This window comes from Ciconia boyciana, chromosome 13 (genome assembly GCF_034638445.1).
Source record: "Ciconia boyciana chromosome 13, ASM3463844v1, whole genome shotgun sequence".
In the NCBI taxonomy this organism is placed as follows: Eukaryota; Metazoa; Chordata; class Aves; order Ciconiiformes; family Ciconiidae; genus Ciconia; species Ciconia boyciana.
This window is the reverse complement of record NC_132946.1, coordinates 5,651,432-5,671,739: the sequence shown is the minus strand read 5'-3', so window position 1 is coordinate 5,671,739 and position 20,308 is coordinate 5,651,432. Positions and strand designations below refer to the sequence as shown.

At 43.5% G+C, this 20,308-nt stretch overlaps 1 protein-coding gene across 6 annotated transcripts in view; it reads right to left on the bottom strand.

The window, feature by feature from the left end:
• The window catches only part of TTYH3 (tweety family member 3), a 78,615-nt gene that overhangs the window by 21,177 nt on the left and 37,130 nt on the right, over positions 1 to 20,308 (bottom strand). For all 6 annotated transcript variants that reach the window (XR_012045038.1, XR_012045039.1, XM_072878574.1 and 3 more), the window contains exons 2-7: positions 16,820 to 16,989; positions 9,338 to 9,449; positions 8,503 to 8,723; positions 7,602 to 7,697; positions 4,976 to 5,048; positions 4,556 to 4,631 (exon numbers count right to left, since the gene is read on the bottom strand). Coding sequence is in view for 4 of the 6 variants with exons in the window: in XM_072878574.1 (XP_072734675.1) it covers positions 4,556 to 4,631; positions 4,976 to 5,048; positions 7,602 to 7,697; positions 8,503 to 8,723; positions 9,338 to 9,449; positions 16,820 to 16,989 (748 nt within the window). In the remaining 2 variants the exon portion in view is untranslated. The remainder of the gene's footprint in view (positions 1 to 4,555; positions 4,632 to 4,975; positions 5,049 to 7,601; positions 7,698 to 8,502; positions 8,724 to 9,337; positions 9,450 to 16,819; positions 16,990 to 20,308) is intronic.

Here is a 20,308-nt window from a genome sequence, read left to right as displayed (position 1 = left end):
GTGGGAGCAGAAGACAAGGAAGGGAACTACCCAAAATGCTTTATTTTTGCAAAGTCTGTTTTTCCTAGAAAGGAAAGTAGAACTGCCTACTAAAGACAGCTTCAGCTGCTAGAACTATTTATTGCTTCTGCAACCATGGAGACTTACTATTCACTTCAAAGCCCAGCCGAAATGCAAAAATGGCATTATGCACCCACCAAAAGGCAGCGAGAAGGTGTGTAGGGTAAAGAGCAATCAGAAAAAAAAATCCTAGTTAAAAAAAAAAATCCCCACACCTAGAACACCTTTTCCCAGCCCTTCTTCATCTCTACTTGAGCATTCTCTAAGCAGCTTGCATTTTACATATACACCCAGATGAGACCGTCTCTGTGGGTTCAATCATCAGAGAAAGTTGAAGTATATTGCCTGTGCTGTCAAAGGAAGACGACTCTTCTGGCCAGATTTTCTTGCCCAGGCAACATGTTCTCCACCAGGAGTTTTGTTTCCCTAAGGCAACAGTCTGACAGCAAAGGGAAGTATCTGCATAACTTTTATATTTCTCTCATATATGCCACTCTCGTACTGGTGATAGCAGTCATCGCGAGCCTTCAGCGAAGAGCTCGTAGCCATCCCACATGCCCTCCACTCAAAGCTTTCTGATAATCAGGAGTCCAGCAAAACCACGCAGCAAAACACAGCCTCTCAACACCAGCGTCAGCTCAGCAGGGTTCTCGAGAGCACTTCTTTGGGCAAACTCTTTTCTGCAGTGCCCACTGAGCCCAAGTAATAACTGTGCAACCACTACATGCCCCACATGAGGTTTTGTCCTGACCTTGCTTCTAGAGAGGAAAGGGAGGTGGTGGTGTCGGTCCTCCAGTTAATTCAGCTCTGGGCTTCTAAGATGAGAGTGAATCAGAGCGAGGCCAATTAGGGGGCTGCGCGCGACAAGAACGCTTGCTGCTTATATCTGAGCAGCTACGTCTCAGCATCCAGCCTGACCAACTTGGCTGGACCAGAGGTAAAAGGCTCCATTATCCATCCCCTGAGGTTTACAGTTCCTTCAGATGAAGTGAGCGGCTGTTCACCATGCAGATTTCTAGTAAGAGAATCCAGAGAAAGCTCTTCCTGTTGTTTAGACAGATTGTGCCTTTTTATTTAATTTTATGCAATAAGTCATCTGATAATAACATAATACCAATGAAAAAGAATGAGACTAGAAGACGGCCTCCTGCTTTGAAAATAAACATCTTGGCTGCACCAAGTCTTCTTACTAGCAGCAGGAGCCGATTATACAGCCACTGTTCAACTCCATTGACTTTATCTCAATTAATGAATACTGGGTGAGTTAGGCACACATATCTTCTGCAAAATGATTTAAGTCTCTCCTTCTCCAGGAAACCTCATTAAGGCTCTTTGCTCCCCATTCCCCCTCCTTTTTTTAATGCAGCACATTTTATCTACAAAACAAGGACATCTCTCCAGCTAAAAACATGACAACAATAATAATGCACTTAATCAGATTATTCTCAGCTCCATTAATTCTATTTAGATTTGCAAACAGCAATTAATACACAAACAGGAATATTAACATACTAGTTGCCCAGCATCCAACAGTTATTTTTCTGTGAAACCACCACCAACAGAAAAGCATTGCAAACCTAGATGACTCAATTCTAGTCTGAATGCCAGAGCATAGGACTGGAAATATTACAACACATAATATTTAAAAACAATTAAAAGTAGTGATTAAAGGGAAAAATTGACCCAGCACTACAAAGCTTCTTAAGACTACTTGTTGGTTCTTATATCCTTAAAAATAGATGGCAGCACCTAGTCCAGTATGCCATACCCCAGCACTGGCTAAAAGCAGACACCTAGGCAAGACTGAAAATACAAGTGCCCTCTCAGTCCCACTTCAGCTCAAGTGATTCCCAAGGTAAATGTGATTCCTACCTATATGGTAAGTCCCAAAGGATTCTTCTTCCATGGACTACCTGAGCCCCTCCATCCACTCACACCCTCTCTTAGTCATCTCTTTTCTGAACTGAAAAATTCACGGTCTGATACACTCTGGTGAAACTAGCTGGAGCAATCTTAAAGTGTTTCTGCCTCATCTGTCTATACTGCTGTTCATGTCAGAGAGCGTCACCCACAAAGCAGAGGCAGCAAACCAGAGAGTGTGAAGAGTCCGTGCGCTAGAACTGGGAGCCTTCAAACAGGGCAGCTTCCTCTGAGAGGACAGCATCGATGCTGGCTCCCAGCTGCCTGCCCCATCTCCTCGAGCTTGTCGCTCTTGTTGTATAAATGGCTCAACTGATCACAAAGCAGCTGCTACAATTTACAGCCAAGCATATTATGGGATACCAACACTTATTTCAGACTTTTAAAGATGTTTCTAAGAAGCCATTATTGGGATTAAAGTGTCATTGAGCAATGCCACACTGCAGTCCTCGTGTTGCGATTTTCCTTCCTGCTCAGGTGCACAGGACAGTCCCGACATCGGGGACCAAGAGCTATTTCTGTAGCTTCCTGACCATAAACTATGACACAGCAGTGAAAATCCACATGGGAAGGCAGAACATTCGATCACCTCCCAACCAGCTGCCTAGCACGATGGCAGGCTCAGAAGTTAGACTGATTTCCTTCTGAAAAAAGGAAAAGGCACTCACGAACGCTCAACGGCTGCCTAACAGCAGGGAGCTGACACACCAGCAACCCACGGAAGGGGCCACCCTTCCAACTCAAGCCTGTGACAACACCTGCTCTTCCTCCTCTTCAGCATTTCGTTTAGACCCATTCACTGTTATTTATGGAGCCTTAACAGCTGTTATAACTGACGGTGCTGCCAGAACAGAGCCTGATTTCACCCGGGGGAGTTGACTGTCCCTGCCCGGGGAAGCAGGAGGAGGGACAGGAATGTCAGTCCTGCACTCACCATTAGCATCCAAATGCATGATACTGATTAACAAAAAAACTGCAGGAGCCAAGCAGACAAGGCCAACTGAAATGGAGAAGTAGCACAAAGGGGCATTTCTTCAGGTGCCCGGAGTCAAGCTAATTGTTACCAAACACACTCCAGAGCTGATCTGGATTACCAAATTATTACAAGCACAGCTGGCATCAGCATCAGATATTTCCCCTTGGCCTCACTGACCTGTTTGTCTCCTTGAACAACTAGGAGACTAGCTTGGTACCCGAAGCCACACCTTCGTCACCTTCACAGCCAAGAGAGGATTTTCATCTTGTGCAGTGTTAAACACTCATTCTCTTCCCTTATTGCATTTTTTTGTTACAAAGACCCTTCTGTATTGAGCTGCCTGGCTCTATCCTCTCCTTCCCAAGAAATCAATAAACAAGGCATTCCAAAAATAAGCTGTAGGGTGGTAATATCAACCTGTACATACTCTTTTATACTACATTCTGCCTCCAGCCATAACCATTTCTTATTGCTTCCAATCCCTGCATCCTCAGCCATAGCTACATACCTAATGCCCTATCAGTTGCACAGTAAGAGGCTGCATTTGGCTACGTGCACGGCCATACACTAGACCTTCTGTACACAAGGCCAAGATTCTCTGATTCTGCTAAATAAGAACCAGGAAAAACACAAGTGGCTCTTTTTGCAAGTCAGTGTCATTGCTTATTCGTGTTTTATCATACACAGAACCATACAGAGGAACTATCGGGGCAAGAAGGTAGTAGAAAAGTTAACTTTGTTATCTAGGCAGCAAACTCAGTCCTGAAAAATACTTTTCCTTTTCAGTACTTATGGTATCTCTGCTGGCAGGCACCCAACCACTTTTCTGTTAAGCCACAGTTCTGAACCACTTCTGCCCCGCAGAGGTCCAAATTGGAGGCACCCTTCATCTCACCAACCACTTCAGTCTAAATTAGCAGCAACAAACCCAAAATCCATCAGTGCTTCAGCTGGATGCCACTGGGATGCAGGCATATTGCTTTAAATGGAACAGAATAAACAAAGCAGACAAAATACTGCATTTATAATGGAAAGGAAAATTCATACTTCTCTTTGTGGCTGTTTCCATTCATTTACTCTTTAAATTAGCCTTAAAGAGACTCCTAATTTATAGCCACCATTAAGAGAAAAAGTTATATACATTTGTTGATAACAGATATAAAAATAAGTATTCTAGATTCAGGAATACAGACCCAAGAGCAAGTTTTAAAAATTACAACTCAAACTGCACACTGCTATTGCCACAGTTCTGTCACTTAGAGAGGAGAACAAGATTCAAGACTGCTATATTTAAAGCAAAATAATCCAGGGACTTCTGTTGTTCCATCTTATTAGTTATTTCCACCTAAGGGCCAAGACAGAAGAAAGGTTCTGAAGGCTCTTCTGACAAAAAAAAGTGTACATGTGCACTTCTGACTGGAGTATAAATGCTTCTTTGGGAAGAACATTGGTTTTCCAGAGCTCCGCACACATATGCTTTTCCCACTGTATGCAAGCTCTTCTGTTCCAAACACAGCCTTAAATTCTCATCCACTGCCATGCTCCTATGTGACAGCTGGAGCCGCAGTACTCTGTGCCAAAGCCAGTCCCAGCACTTACCAGCACTAAGCACAGCATTCTCTTCAACCACTTTGGAGACATAAGCATCGGGGTTAATACAGAAGTCGCTGGAGCCCTAGATAGATGAAAGACAAAAGGGAAAAGGAATATCAAAGAACATCAGTATCAAAGAGCAATTGAGCCAGGTTAACATCAGGGAACCCTCTACTATCGGGGTGTTTCAGATGCTGAAGTCTCTCATCATCATCCCCACTAGCACTGTTTTACACAACTGCAGCAGTACTAGCTAGCGTGCCACACCACGGAGGAAGGAGGAGCTCTGTACTTTTCATAGATGCAAATTGCTAGGACAGCTACTTAGAACAAGATGCGCTATAAAACAGGCACAGCGTAACATTAATCTCGTGTCTGATAAACTTGCAGCAAAGGGTGAATAGGGTCTGGATCAGAGCCACTTACCACAGCGACAGCCAACTCCAGACCCAAGGATCCCCAGCTGACAATCAGGGCAAACACCCCAAGCAAGCACACCCTGTGGGAGACAGACAGATGGCAGATGTAGAAACTCTGATTTCAAGCAGATCCTTTCACAAGATGTGTTATTTGGAGTCCAAAGCAACTACCAAACCCAAGAAATTATCAATCACTGTATCTTCAGGTAAACCAACCCATTCTATGTGTCGTGGACAGCAGCAACCAGAGAAGTTTATGTCCAGTAGTTGGTTCACACGTTCCCTGGCCCTGGGGCTGCAGGGGAAGTAAGAAGAGGATGGAAGCAAAGTCTTACCCTGCTTCTAGCAGGGAAGCCAAAGGCACAAAGAAAAAGGTGGCTGTAGGGAAGGCAGATTGAGAGATGGCTAACTACAATCCCATCACTTCCACTATTCCCATTCTGGACTTTACCTTCCCAGTTCAAAGATATTCAAAGAAAAATATGCCACATCGGAAAAACCACCCACAAAAACATACTGATCCAAAATTGGACAAATCCCTCCTGTTTCTAGAATAAATGAGGTTGTCAGGTGTAAGCACTGCACGGCTACAGATGGTGGGAGGAAACACTCAGCCCCCGTTAGGACACCTGGTTCTGGTTCCAAGCTGCGTGCATCTGAACAGCACCTAAGCATCCCACATAGCCCCAGGAGAGAGACAGTCACCTGCAGGCAAACAGTTCAGAGCAACAGTTTAGGTGCCTGCTGTGCAAGTCCATCTCTGCACAGATTTAAAAGTTTTGTTCCAATAGCTGGACCTCATTACCGACAGAAATAGTGGGAAGTGTCTTCTATCAAGCAGACACAAGGCAGAGGGATGACACAGCAGTGGTCTCTGACATTCAGCTAGCACACATCGGTGAAAAAGGCTTTTGCACTTCCTCAACCAGCACATTAGCTCTTCACCTTTGCTGTCAGTATGAGTACTAGAGATATGTAGGCAAAAGTGCTCCTCAAGTCCCTCAGGTATGGGGATGCAGACTAATAAGCAGTTTCGTTTTATGTATCCCTGTCTTCAAAGTAAAGGGACACTGGCTTGCTCTCTCAGGGATGCTTTTTCCTTCAGGCTTTGAGCACAAGTAGGTTCCTCCTACCCACCACTTGAAGAAAACAAAAAAAACTGTTCATAACCAAGACATTCTTTATTCAAACCTAGAGCAAACATCTCTGAGGAAGGGGCATATTGCTTTTCTGCTACGTTTGTCTCATTGAAGATTAGAGCTTTAAAAAAAAAAATAAATCTATGGGTCTACATTAAAAAAAGATCTATCCCTCAGTTTGCCAACTTATTTTAATTCTGAGTAATCCCCATTCTCTGAATGGATCTGTGGCTCATCTTGCAGAATTAATGGAGCTTCACCAGACTGACCTCTGTGCAGCACTCTGGAATAAGATGGCTGAAAACTTTATTATGCTTTTTCCAAATGGATGCAAAAATTATCAGCCACGGATCAGCAAGGTTCTGTGGTTTTATGACATAAGGACAACATGGCTTGGTGCCTCCAGCTGAGCATGGTAATCAGTTCAATAAGACACATTTGTTGTTTTACTTTAAATGAAGATGACTGGGTCAGTAACTGATTGCTTGTCTAAAAGATCTAAAACTGGCATTTCACCATCTTGCTTAGCTGTGATACACTTGCTTCTTTATGCCATGTGCTCCCTTTGGGGAATGCCTTAATACGAACTTCTGGCTAACAGGGAATGAGATTCTAATTTAAAACCTGGGTTTACCATCTGTGCATACGCTTGGACTTTTGTCTGTATAACCTGCCAGGTATGAAGTCATCTGGCAAATAATAAATCTGAATACACATTCCAATTATTAATGGCATCACCATGTACCAGGATAAACTCTTGGCCATGTCAGTTGTCAAACTGTCAGTGTGTTTATGATACCGGCATCTTTGCCAAATATGCCAAGCTAAACCAAGCTGTAAGACAGGGAGAGGAATATTCTTGCAATGGGGCCTGAGCATGGCAGCATTTGCAGTGCTTTTTAGAAATAGACATGCATTAGTATAGCAGTACCATGGCAACGAGACTCCTCCTCATAACTGTACAAACCATTGCTTGTTCTCAGTTTAAGGTTTCTTCAGGTGTGACAGCCAAAGGTAAACAAGAGCAGATCGTGACACAAAAGGCATGCTACCAGGTTGTGTAGACACATGCAATGCTTATCATAGATTAACAAATGCCTTCACAAGTGTAGAGAATTAAAGGGAGATTTTTAAAGCCTGTAAATTTAAGGGAGGACATTCACATTACTATCTCCCAGCAAACAGAGGCTACTAATGCTACCCAGCGACAGGCAGACCGCCCAGATGAGTTCCTTGTCTTTGATGCAAAAGCAGTGGACACCAGTACCATCGCATTTTATAGCTCAAGAACCTTCCTGTGAACATCTCTCATGTAGCCCTAATCCTATCCATAGAGCTACACTCTACAAAGTCTCTCTATATTGAGAGGCAAATTTAAGCTGCTCAGTCTCAGAAGTCCTTGAAATCAACTGACAAGAGTCTAGAGGTTTAAAATAGCAGGCACTTGTGTTCAGCTGACCTGCCTTTATGCACTGCACCTCGGTCAGGACTTACCCCATAAGAATGGCCCTGGAGTTTCTAATGAGCCCAAAGAGCACCAGCAAACAAATCAGGACATGGAACAGGAGCAGGCCCAGGTATCCCAGCCACCTGCAGAAAAAAAACCAAACCAAAACAAAAAATAAAAACCACAACACAATACAGTCTGCAAAGGAAAATTGGTGTATAGAAGGCACAGATCAAGAAGCTAGTGTGACTCGTGGGAAAAACATAGCCCTTCTCTTCTTCAAGTAAAAGCCACCACTAATGATTAATCTCCATAGAGCTCTGGATATTTGCTGGGTCTGAAATCGAGGCAGGTAAAAGCATTTACACAACACGCCCAGCATACACAGTTGTTGAGAACGCAACTAGACACCATCAGGTGAAGAACAGGCATTGCAGCTCCTTGAACTTCCTAGGCATTTGTTAAAAAATGCTTCAGTTATTCCACATGTGTGGATAGAGGTTTTCTTTTGTGGAATACATTGGATGTGACCTTTTATTAAAGAAGTTTAATAAAAACGAATGTTAGGGTATGGTGTTAACATATGGAACTATTTCAGTTTTCCACTCTATTTAGTTAATGTGTCATATAACTACAATGCACTTATTAGGACACAAGAGTAGCTATCTCTGCGGCTGTTTTCTTCCCCAGTGTTAGAACACAAGCTACAGATTGTGTACATCGAGAGTAAGTTTCCCTTCAGCTGGTGGTAAACACAGTTAAGAAAAAAAGTTGTTGCCACGCATTTTGATTTAAACTGAATGCAATTTTGCTGTAAGAAACAAGTCAGCTGGGTGGGCCGTGAACACCTGCAGTAATATATGCAACCTTTGGCTCAGCCACCCAGAACATGCACATCACTGTTACAAAACAGATGCTACAACCACTACACTACAGCGTGCTACACACCTGTACCAGTCATAGAGGTCAATCTGAATTGCCAGCTCCTCCAGAGATACCTCTTCATTCTTCCAAAAGGGGATCTCGGTTGTTTGCCTGACCAGATCATCCAAGAGACCTTGCAGTTTCTGGATAACATGCAGGTAGTCTGTCTGCTTCGCAAACATCTCCTCCAGGATGAGCAAGTTTGGTTCCACTGTTTGGTTCAGAGCCACTGCGGTATCTAGTACCTATAGTATTGCAAAGAAAAAAAATAAAGGACAGCAAGACAAGGAAGTAAAAGAGGACTCATCCTTACTAGCAAGTTATGGACAGCTTCCAGATTATCAGTCCTCTGTCTTAAGAGGCTCAGACTGCTTACCCTTCAAAAGCAACTTAAAAGCATCTATAAAGTAGATTGTTTGCAAGTAGTCCAATGATGGCATCTCAGCTGAGCCTTTAACACAGGTACACATCTTGCAGCCATGAGGGTTGCAGAATGATACCATGAAATTAGAGGTAGCACAGCAACAACTGATTGTACTAAAATGATACATTTTACTAAGAGACTTGTCTGCTTTGGCCTGCCTCCTCTTCCGGGTGTGGAAGAGAGCTGATCAGAAGCTGTTTTTAAACCTAGCAAAGAGAAGACTTCATTTAAACAAGCTGTGTTTGCTTTGATATTTTTAGAAGAGCTGAAGAAAGCACCACTCCATTAATGGAAATTTTAGCACATCTCTAAGCCCAGAGACTAACAAAAAAGAGGAAGAGATACAGGCACAACCAGATTCAAGAGAAGAGGTGCTGAGCAAGCCTGCTTATTCCCACACTCCCCATTTGCTAGCGTGTCTCCCCTAGTGCTTACCCGGTCTTGGACACCTGCCACAGTGCGGTTTGCATGGCGTAGCGAGTACGTCAGCCGGTGAATGCCATCACTGGTCTCTCCATTCCCATAGAAGCCAACAGCAATTCCAGCACTGCAGAGAAAGCAAGCAAGAAAGGGTATAGTTAAAGCTAAGAGGCAAGCTATATAATGCACGGCTTACCGCTACAGCGCCCTTTGTAGTCACATCAGCATTTTCCACAGAAAGGGAAGCCATTGTTCATCATATGATGAACAGCGGATCACCATCCCTTCTCAATATGTACATTTCATTTATCATACAATAATGAAAATCTGTTAGAGAACTGTTAGAGAGTTCAGATCTAGCCATGGGCAACCAGAAATCCAGCCAGCCAAGCAGTTCTCCAGTGCCTCCTGCAAGAGCTACCATTGCTATGTCAGGAGACGCATGCCTTCTCTGAACATGAAATACAGATTGTTTTGTTACATTTTTTAAAAGCAGGACACAAAGAGGTTGCATTGCCTGCTTGCCCATGGTGGTGGTTCCTCTAGATACATTACCCATGCCCTCTTCTCTACACTGTGAAATATCTATGAACATCATTTATCTCGATTTATCTTCCCATTAGAAGCATTTGTGTCGCACTGATTTAGAGTACTGGGAAGGAAGGCTTAATAACTTCCTGGGACAAAAGGCTTATTTATTTTTAAAGCAAGCGAATTTCAAGCTTGTAGACACAATTCAGCTCCAGCTGCTTAGCAGATTACCACCTATCAGCTGATTTGCCATAACTATCCATACATATCAGTCTGCCCCAATTATGAAGTAAACCATATTAGCTTAAGCCTCACTTAAAGTAGGAAGATCCTGTAAATGAGTTGCAACCAGGAGATTATCTCATGCAAGTCAGCGATACCTCTTCTACTAAGACGTCGCTGCAGGAACTCACAGTTCCTCTTCCCAAGCCCATTTTTCCTAATAATAGAGGAGGAAAGAAGCTGTGAAGGGGTCACACAACTAAACTCAGGGCAAACAAACATTACCAAGATACAAATTTCCTATTCTCATGTCATATTTAGCTTCAGAGCACCCAGGATCTTTTCTGGGAAAGTTCTCAAGACACCAAGGTCGTGTTTGTGGTAGTGGAAAGGAAGGTGGTGGTGGTTTTGGTGTAAATCTAAAGTTATTCTGGATGAAACAGTTTCTTCACAACAACTTTGTGCTTGGGTTATAGCACTGCCCTCACAGAATTGGTTTGAAGGAGGAATAAAAGAGGAAGGAAACAAGCCAAACAACAGCTTTCAGAACAAGTGAGTGTAGTGCCTTTGTTTAACAGGAAGGGTCACTAAAGGACGTTAGGCATTCTTCACCACCATCACCACCCGGCTGGGAAATGAACCCAAGCAGGCAGGCCAGAGTGGGTTTTGTCTAGATGACAGACCCTCGCACAGATTTGCTCTGGCACATACATCAATCCGCAGTCTAAACGACTGTTTCTGCTCTCGCTCCTCTCCTGCAGGAAGACAGAATCCATCCCTCCTTTCCTGGGCTCATCCACTTCAGAAACGAGTGAGCAGAATCATACAGTTCACCTCGTTGCATTTCTACTCTCTCCTCATACACACAAGAAATGGAAGCAAAGATCATGCACTGGAAGTAGACCCACTATGAAAATCTGTGTCAGCCTCATGCTTTTTCCAACAATTGAATCTCCATAAATTATAGAGAGCTTGGTCCATAAAAGCCTCAGCTGCAGAGTCTTCCAGGGACAGGAGGCAGCCTACATCATATACAGAAAGAGAGGCAGCAGGTGTGTAACTCTTAATATTTAGTATTAATACAAGAAATCAGCCTCTTTCTTCATGAACACCATTCCTCAAACATTTTCCTAATGCAAATGATGCTGATAATTAAAGAGAGAAAAGCCCTCTGCATTCCTCCCTGGTTGCAGCTATTATCAGAGCTTGATAATGCATGGCTAGGATGCACGGGAGTGGAGGGGATAAAAAAAAGACACACACACCCCTCCCCCTGAACTAGAGAGATTACAGATCCAGAGCTATGCCCAGGATAAGGCAACTCAGCATCCCATTGCGGCAATTACAAACCTCTGGCTTGAATTTCCCCTCGTCTTCATCAAGGCAAACAAATTCAGACAGACCCTTTCACTCCCCTGAGCAGCAGAAAACTTTTAACAGTTGTTTCTACTATAGACACCAAACAAATTCCAGAACATTCTTGACATTGAATATGCATATCTGAGCCCTTTAATTAGTGAGCAATTTTTATTCAGCCTGTTACAGCTACTAGAAGCCTATTCTTTCATCAAAGGCTTGGTAAGTGCCCAAAACCTGCTGCTTGGCTCTCAGTATTCCCAGCACACTAGCACTGTTTTCGTGGAAAAGACTCAGAAACAGCACTCTGAAGTAGCAGCAGTCATCTTGTCCTTAAAGATGCAGCACAGCTAGGTATATTAGCCAGTTTACTCAAAGGTACCATGTACGAAGTGCTAGCAACTACAGGCAAGTGTCTTGAAACTTGTTACCCTATTCAAGACAGAACCAGCCCAGCAGCCATCCTCGCAGGCTTCCTATCCAGCCCTGCATGAACCACAGCTTCAGCTGCCCTTAACCCTCTAGGCACAGTCACTACTCCTGAAAGAAAACACTAGAGCAACAGGAATTGGGATAAAAGCCATTTAATTCAAGCAACAATTCCTCTAGACATGCGTATCACACGCTCACTGGAAGCTACACATAAAGCATTAATTATTCCATTACTGCCCAGCAAAAGCCAGCTCCGCATTCACACCCTGTGCTAGCAAGAGCCACTTACACAGCCATTCCTTTTCCGAGGAGCAAGCTGTACAGTTTTGTGGCAGTTCCCCTTTCTGTCATGCTAGAGAGGGAAGGAAACGATCCCCAAAGCCCAGGCTGGGGGCAGCTGCCCGGACCCATGCTGAGGAGGGTGCAGAGCCGAAGGGCAGGCAGCGGGGGAACTGCCGGTGGGGGAAGAGGAGAGAACCACTGCTGTTTAGTTTTCTGTTTGCATTTGGCTTCATCTAAATCCAACAGTTGTTTCAAATCCCTGCCTACACACACTGGTATAAGTTGCTATTGTTTAAAGCAGATTTAAGGATTTGCACTAGTTTTTAACTACCTTTTATTTGATTAAAGGGAAACAGAGGGGCTCCTTCTATTTAAGCGCATTCTTTTAAAGTAAAAATAGATCAACTCAACCCAACAGCGTAAGTCCTTGAGGTCAGGACAAATCACATGGCTTCTTGCACAAACCCTGGGAGGCTCAGTAGCCTAAGATACAGCAGATCCATCTCCCAGCACAGGATGACAAAAATCATCGCCCAATGGGGAAGCCTGCATTTCTGTCATGCACCGTGGATACAAGACCAGCATTCCTGAATGACACAGCTTTTTTCCACCCTAGCACCCTCTGGAAAATACTCCAACGCATTTTCAACGCTTCTATAGAAAAGTCATCTCCACTTCTGCTATTCTTACTTCTGTCGCACTGCCCTCCCTAGCGCACACACACCTCTCTCCTCCTGACTCCACACCGTCCCATCCTCAGTTCTTCCTCCCAAACCTACCTTTGTCAGTCTCCTGTCACTTCCACTACCCCCATCTCTCCTTTGCCTTCCTTCTCACTCACATTTTTGGATTAAAAAAAAAAAATTAAAAAAATCAGTCTACCAAGCTCTTATGGGCCATTCAAAAAGTTGTTCCTTGTGTTCAATACTGCACTTAAAAAGCTACTTGGCTACTCAGGCATTTTGGTAAGTCTTAGGAAACCCACTTATGGTAAGTCAAGAAAACACTGCACTCCTGAGATTAGCATTATCATCATGAGTGCACACCCACAGAAACACACTAGAGAGAGACAGTACGCTATACCAGCTCTTCAAAGAGTTATATGACATGAGACAGAAGAGCAGCATGCCATGATTTCTATGTATTCCTTCAGTTACAACAGCAGGATGTAAAGTACTGCAGGTTGCATACACATACTTCAGTATCACTTTTCAGCAAGACTCAAGAAATTCAAGTCTGGACAATAGCTTTCCCATTGTTTGTATGCAAGAGTGACACGGGCTTAGGACATCCCCTGATAAAGAACCAGAAAAGAAAAATCAAGTGTAATTCCAAATTAGTTTGCAATGCGACCTGCAAAAAAACCATTTTCTGAATTATGCAAGGTATACATGAACAGCAGAGTGTTAATATGATACAGAGAGCATATAGGTGCCTTCTGGTGGAGAGATCCTCCTGTTGTAATACCCACACAGTGAAAACCCCTCTGGGTACCCAGTCACCAGTCTGAAAAGATGAAAACTAGCCATTCACATCACATCCTTAGAAATGAATAATCTAACTACACCAAGTAATCTTTAATTACAGGAACTTCATAAGGAGAGCCCTTTTTAGACTTCATGTTCTCAGGAGGAATGTTAATTTGTCTGTCTAATTACCACCTTGCACTTTCGCACCAAGGGAAAGCGCTATTACTGGCACTTGAGAAAGCAAGTTTTCACCATCTATTTGTACCCATTTCTTTCAGGTATCCTCTCCATGAAGTTTCCTAGCCACCTTCAGAGCTGAGCTCCCTTCTGGGAGAGTTAGGGTCACCTAACTGGTGGATGAGACGATTTATAAGACAACTCCCCATACACAGAAACCGATCAAAATTGGTAAGGGCTAGAAATGAACTAAGTATTCAAGGAATAATCTAGGCAAATCATTTCTGCAGCTTTGTGGTTAGAGCAACTGGAAAGACTCATTAGAGAGACATTTTGTTGGAGAGCTTCTGCAAACCAGTTATGCCTTCCTGCTGGCTCAGCATTCTCCCTTTTGCTCAGCAGGAAATATCAAGTCATTAGGAAACAGTGATCCATAGTACTCAGCAGGATTCACAGTACAAACAGCCCTCTGGGATTAAGTACTACCTAGATAAGCATCTACTAGGCATGGCTGGACTTAACCAGAGTTAACTAGTTCTCAGCTAGGAAGACAACGATCCACTTCATGCTATTCGGACAGACCGAACCAACTGATGTTTGGAACCTCTCGCTGCTTCAGCACCCAAGCTACTTCTTTCCCCTTGCATACCATGGTGCAAACTGCCTTCCAGGTCAGCCTACTGACAGACATTCAGAATAGCCTTATTCCCCATCACTCTGAAACATAGCAGCACCTGCCAGTCTGGCACTTCTGTTATGTGTAAAGCACAGCTAGGATAGGATATATCCAGTGGACTAATCTTTAACTGTTGGTATCTAACTGGGACTCCCTGCTAGCACAGATTAGATTCTGTGCTTGTCAGAAGCCATATCTGCATTCCCAGCCAGACGCTGAGCACAGAGCTCCAAGAGGCACTGGTTCGAGTGCACTGTCGCGCCCAGCTGCTCTAAGAGGGGCAGAAAACTGATCTCGGCTTTTCAGGAGAGCAGGCGCTTGGACAGCACCTTCACTCACCACAGATGGTACCAACCTGGTATCGCTCAAGCACGCTGACTTCAGAGTGGAAATTTAAAACTTAATTAAAAAAAGTCAAGACAAATATTCACCCAATATCACTGTAGTTTCAGGCAGAATCTTAGTTTTAAGAACACTCCTGCATTTAATACTTGCAAAAACAAATGCTACACCAAGGATGAAAACAAATGGTTCAGATTTTGAGGAAGCCTAAGCAGTTTTCCAGCTTGCAGACTTGACTGGGAGTCGCATCAAGTTTACCAGAATTTATATGCTGACCTTCCAACTTCAAATTGTCTCATGCACGCTCTGGGAGACGTGCAGAATACCTCCTTCTCACCCTTTCTACAATTAAAAACAAACACAACAACCACACTCTGGAGCAGCTGTCTTGGACACATATGCTGCATAACAATAGCCTCAAGAGCCTGTAGCAGCAGCACAACTATAAATAGCATCAGCTAGAGCTTCTGTAAGAAAGGATTAGGACCACAGCACTTTCAGTGGATTGGAATGATGCAGCTGAAGCTCTTGAGATCACTGAAAAGAAAGGTGAATGAGGCTGAGATTTCTTCTTTGCAAATTGTTCTCTGGTTTGCCTTTCCATTCCAGGCAGCTATTTGCAGTCAGCAAAGCATGGAAGAGCTCCCTGCAAAGATGGCAATATTGGCTAGTGCACTAGCTCTCCTCCTCAATGCTGAGCCCCTGCCTACAGGCAAATCCATCCCCAGCTGCTAAACTCACAACATAAAGTCTGCTCTGCAGTGTTTGTCCCAGTACTTCAGGGGTTTTCTGTTCTCTTAAGTATGTGCCTCAAAAGAGTAAATACACAAATGCATTAGTAGCACAATCTAGCCCTTGAACAGCTAAGCCTGGCCTTCAAGGAACACGCTTGTCTCCAAAAAGATCACATACCAGATCCACCACCTATCAGCAGGTTAATACAAAAAGTGAACCACAAGACACTGCAAAATACAGTCGTCTCATTGTTGTCTCCTTTCTGAATAGGGGACTGCTCCCAGACCTGTCAGCCCTGCAGAGGGGCAACTAAGACCACCTGGAGTCTTGGGTAAGAGTAGATGATTTGGAATTGGTAAGAAACGCAGTGCTCAATCTCAGGGCACACATCCATAGAGCTCAGAGTATTCATTCTGCCCAAGTCAAAACAAACTAAGTCCAAGTCTCCTTCCAGAAGGTTGCAAACACATCCCTGCTTTCAGATGCCCCATCATTAACTTTCTAGGAAATGGGATCCTCATCTGTGTTGACTGAAAAAAAAAACCCAACAAAAAAAATACCCCCAAAACCAAACAACCAACCCAGAAAACAACAAAAATGTAAATTCTCTCCTTTTAACTTCTGCATATGCTCTCCTCTAATTACTTAATTTTTCTTGGTTTTCAGAAACCCTTCTTTTCACCTCACCTCCAAAAGCTTCTATTGCTCAGTCATAACATGAAGCGTTGCTGACACTAGCACCATTACTAGCAACCCTTGGAGATGGCACATTAGTACAGATAATGAAATGCAGCAGTGTCTTACACAGGCTGTAAAATTTGAACATCCACTCCAGTCAAATACCCATACTTCCAAACCCGAAAGAATCATCTGTGCCTCTTTCTTCCTAATCTACTTTCCCACATAGTCATTTTTTTTTGGACACTAGATTCTAAGAAATCTCCATCTAGACCTGATAAATATTTCAACTGTATCCATCCTATTTAAGCAATAAGCTCCTGAGGACACAGTGTCCTTGATTTACCACTTGCAAAGTATCAAAGAGCAGGACATTAGCTATTCCTTTTCACATTGCTCAAACCATTAGGCAGTTCAGCAAGTGGTAGAAAGGAAGAAAATACATTAGAGATATTTAAAACTACATATACCAAGTGGAAAGATGGATTACTGCCAATATTCACTAACTACAGACACAGCATACCAAGTATGAAAATGCATGTACAGGATACACCACCCCAAATAACAGGGAAGATCCCTTTCAGGCATCAACCGTACCTGCAGACCAGGGTTGCAATGATGACACACCATGCCGTACAGCAGCAGTCAGCATTTAGATGTTCTTCACTCTTCCGATGGCGGCAACACAGCCAAAATGAGTAGAACAAGAGAAAGAGCAGGTCCAGAGCAAGGCAGGAAAGAGCGATGCCACCCAACAGCAACAGGGCCTGTGGAAAAAAGAGATGGGCATCACATCTGAGCACGGCACAGCCATAGCAGGGAACGTGAATCAGGGCTCAGATGTTTGAGGGCTCTGCAATAAGACAGCACTGAAGGCATACCTGGAAAACAAGTTGTTTTGTGGGTTTTGTGTATTTTTAAATATAAACAGGAGATTTTTAGCCCCACTTTATCCCCTCCTCTGCATCCCACTTGATGAAACCCCGTTCTGTACCTAAGCAGTAAATAGCTGAGCCATTTTGTCTGTCCCAGTCTGCAAACAGCCTAAGTGAATCAGAGAGGGTTGAATCAGAGAGGGTTTCCTCTTTACTCCCGATCAGAGGTCAGCAGATTTAAAGGAAAAAAAAAGTTCAGCCAGTGGCCTCTATCTGTATAGTTCTTTAAGCTTCATGAATAAATATGCAGGCTTATTCATTAGAAATCCAAGTGCATGAGTGGGTTTGAAAGGGGGAGGAATTTATTATACATGCGTGAGATTGCATGAGGATTCATTTTTTTTTAAAATCAATGCTTCTGTTCAAGGTAGGCCTAGAATAAATGCTAAACCCCTCCATATACCATCCACATATATAGGTACAACAAATGTGGATGCTACAGACACACTGGTTTGAACCCGTCACAAGTCGAATTATTGTGTTATACCTATTTCTAGTCAGATGTTCCTGGGAGGAAAGGAAAGCAATAAGTGTTTAATTCCATTCCAATTTCTTTTTGTTTGGAAAATCCTGGGTGAAACCCAAAAATACAAAACAATTTTGTTAAATAAAATATGTTTTTAAAAAATTTAAAATCCATTCTAACACCAAACCCAGCCACACTTTCCTACATGAATGAATCAAGTAAAACGATGTTATTTTATCCATAAGCTTTTTTGGATAAACCCTTGGTAGTGGTGACAAATGCCAACTTACTAGAAACAAATATCTGGAAAGGGCCGAAGTCACCTACTGCTGCCCCAATATCAGGAAGGCAGACATGGATCTGTATCAGCAAACCTAAAACAAAGGTTTGGGATTTTTAAACCAATATCTCTTTTCCTCCCCATGCAGAAATTCCTTAAAGAACATTTATACGCTTCCTCCTGATTGAAAATAATAACTTCCTCCTGGTCAAAGAAATAAAACAAAGAATGCTGCAATTAAAGTAAGATTCTCCACAAAACTGGTGACCGTTTCTAGCAGGGTCTGGTAGTAACTTTTTCTTCATAGGCTTTTCTTCCCCTTCTTTCCCCCCAGCCTGCTCCATAGGTACTCCCTGCTGAGTTATTATCCTGGCAAACTATACGAGCCACACAACGTACTTTCCAGCCAAGCAAACATCAACGCGTACAGACCGTAGGGCCCACCAGCCATACATAACGAGATTCACGCTAGTTAAACTGAACTGCTGCATCACAGATACTCCACGTAGCCATGTGCTGTTTGCTTTCCCAGCCTTAAGAAACCCACCCAAAGCCCATCAAGCGCACTGGGATGGGGGGAGCCTACAGGTGCTGCTTTCCCAAACTAAACAGCAGAAAGCCAGTCCCGTTGCAGAAAGTGAACTTTGGGATCTTTAATGGAGAAGAGTGGGGGTGGAAGGGAAAAAGCCCTATCCCCCTTTCCCATGATTACGCCAGATGGTGCGCATACTGTTTGAGTTCCTGAGCAGAAAGGGGCCTTCGAGAGGGAAGCTGCGTTCAGAGCCCCACATTCTCCCACTTCTGAAGGCTTGCCATGTACGAGCACTCAATACTAATTTAACTAACACATTCGGCGTACCAGAGCTCCTCAGGGATGTTCTTTATTTTTTAAACACGTCAGGCTGCTGTAATGCAAAGCTTTCCTGCACTGCTTGCCTGCATTTCTTTCTTCACACCCTCAACCTTCCTGCACATGCTAGAAGGCATTACCACTGGAAAGACGAACCCAGCTGAAACATTCTCCCAGTGACTCTGTATCAGCAAAAAAATTCACACTGCAGCTCCAGATGTAGGGGAACAGCCCCCATCAAGAGGAAAAAAAAGGAAAGGAAAAAAAAAAGGAAAATACTAAAAAGAAAAAAAAATAAGTTAAAGATTGCCATGCAGCAAACAACCTGAAGTTCTCGACACTTAATATATGCTTTAATTTACGCATCTGGCCAAAAGGACTTGGCTGGCCACTACACCACGATCTGCGTTTCATTTTCCAGAGCATATTTGTTTTCCATTTATGGATATATGCCATGACAACAAGTGAAATCATCCAGCAGAGCAGTTATTAATCTTTCTGACTGATGAGTCAGTTTAGGACCCAGAGACTGGCTGGCAGTAAAAGCCTGGTCACAACCAAAGATATGCCTGTGCCTGCTTCTCAGGATTAAACGACAGTATTTAAAAGAGGGGGCTCGAGGCTGGATAAACCCTCAGACGCTCTATCCTGCAACAGTAAATCTGGGACTCGGTTATCCAAGGCCACGTTATCCTGAGTAAATGTAAAATTATGCACTGGGCCTTTTGCCACAAAAGAGCATCAATTCGTCTTCAAACATTTGCTGAGCTATCAGAACCTTTATAGCAAATGATGCATGAACTGCCCTTACAGGAAAATGGAGACAACTTGGAGGAGCAACATTTTACCACTGTGCTGACACTAATGGCAGAAGTAGAGACAGAGCAGTCCCTGAAAATGAGCGTAAATCCAAGCAGTATCAGCCAGACTGGCAGGAGACAAAGCTACAGTGTTAGGAAGCACTTTCAAAAGAGAAGTTAATAGCAGTACACGGGGAAGTAACCACGAGCAGCATTGCTAGCTTGGAAAGGCACCACGAAACCTGAATACACTCGGTCTTGTGCAGGGACAGTGCTCAACAGCCTGCTGCAGTGTTAATAGCCTTTCTCAGCTCCAGCACGGTTGCCAGGATTCATGGTATTTACTCTCTCAATGGGAGTAAGAAGCCAAAAAAGAGGCAGAAAATATCTAGGTATCCATGCACAGAGCAGGGCACCATCACAATAAAAAAGACACAGGGCACAGCAAAAACATCTGCAAAAATACCTGGGGCTGGTTAGCTCTTCCACATGGTATAGGGGTACCCCACAGGTGCTGATATTATACCTAAGGACATATATGCAGATCAGCCTTCAGTTAGCACAACCCTTGGTCTCCGAGATCACGCCTTATGTCAGTGCGGACTGATTCAACCAATATACTTGTCTACTGGATGAAAAATTTCCATGCGAGACAGCTGGTTTCAGCTCTCAGACCGCAAGTTCCAAACTGCTATCCACAGCATTAGTTACCTGAACATAGCTCTGGTCGCTGTGGTCCTGGAAGGCTAATTTTA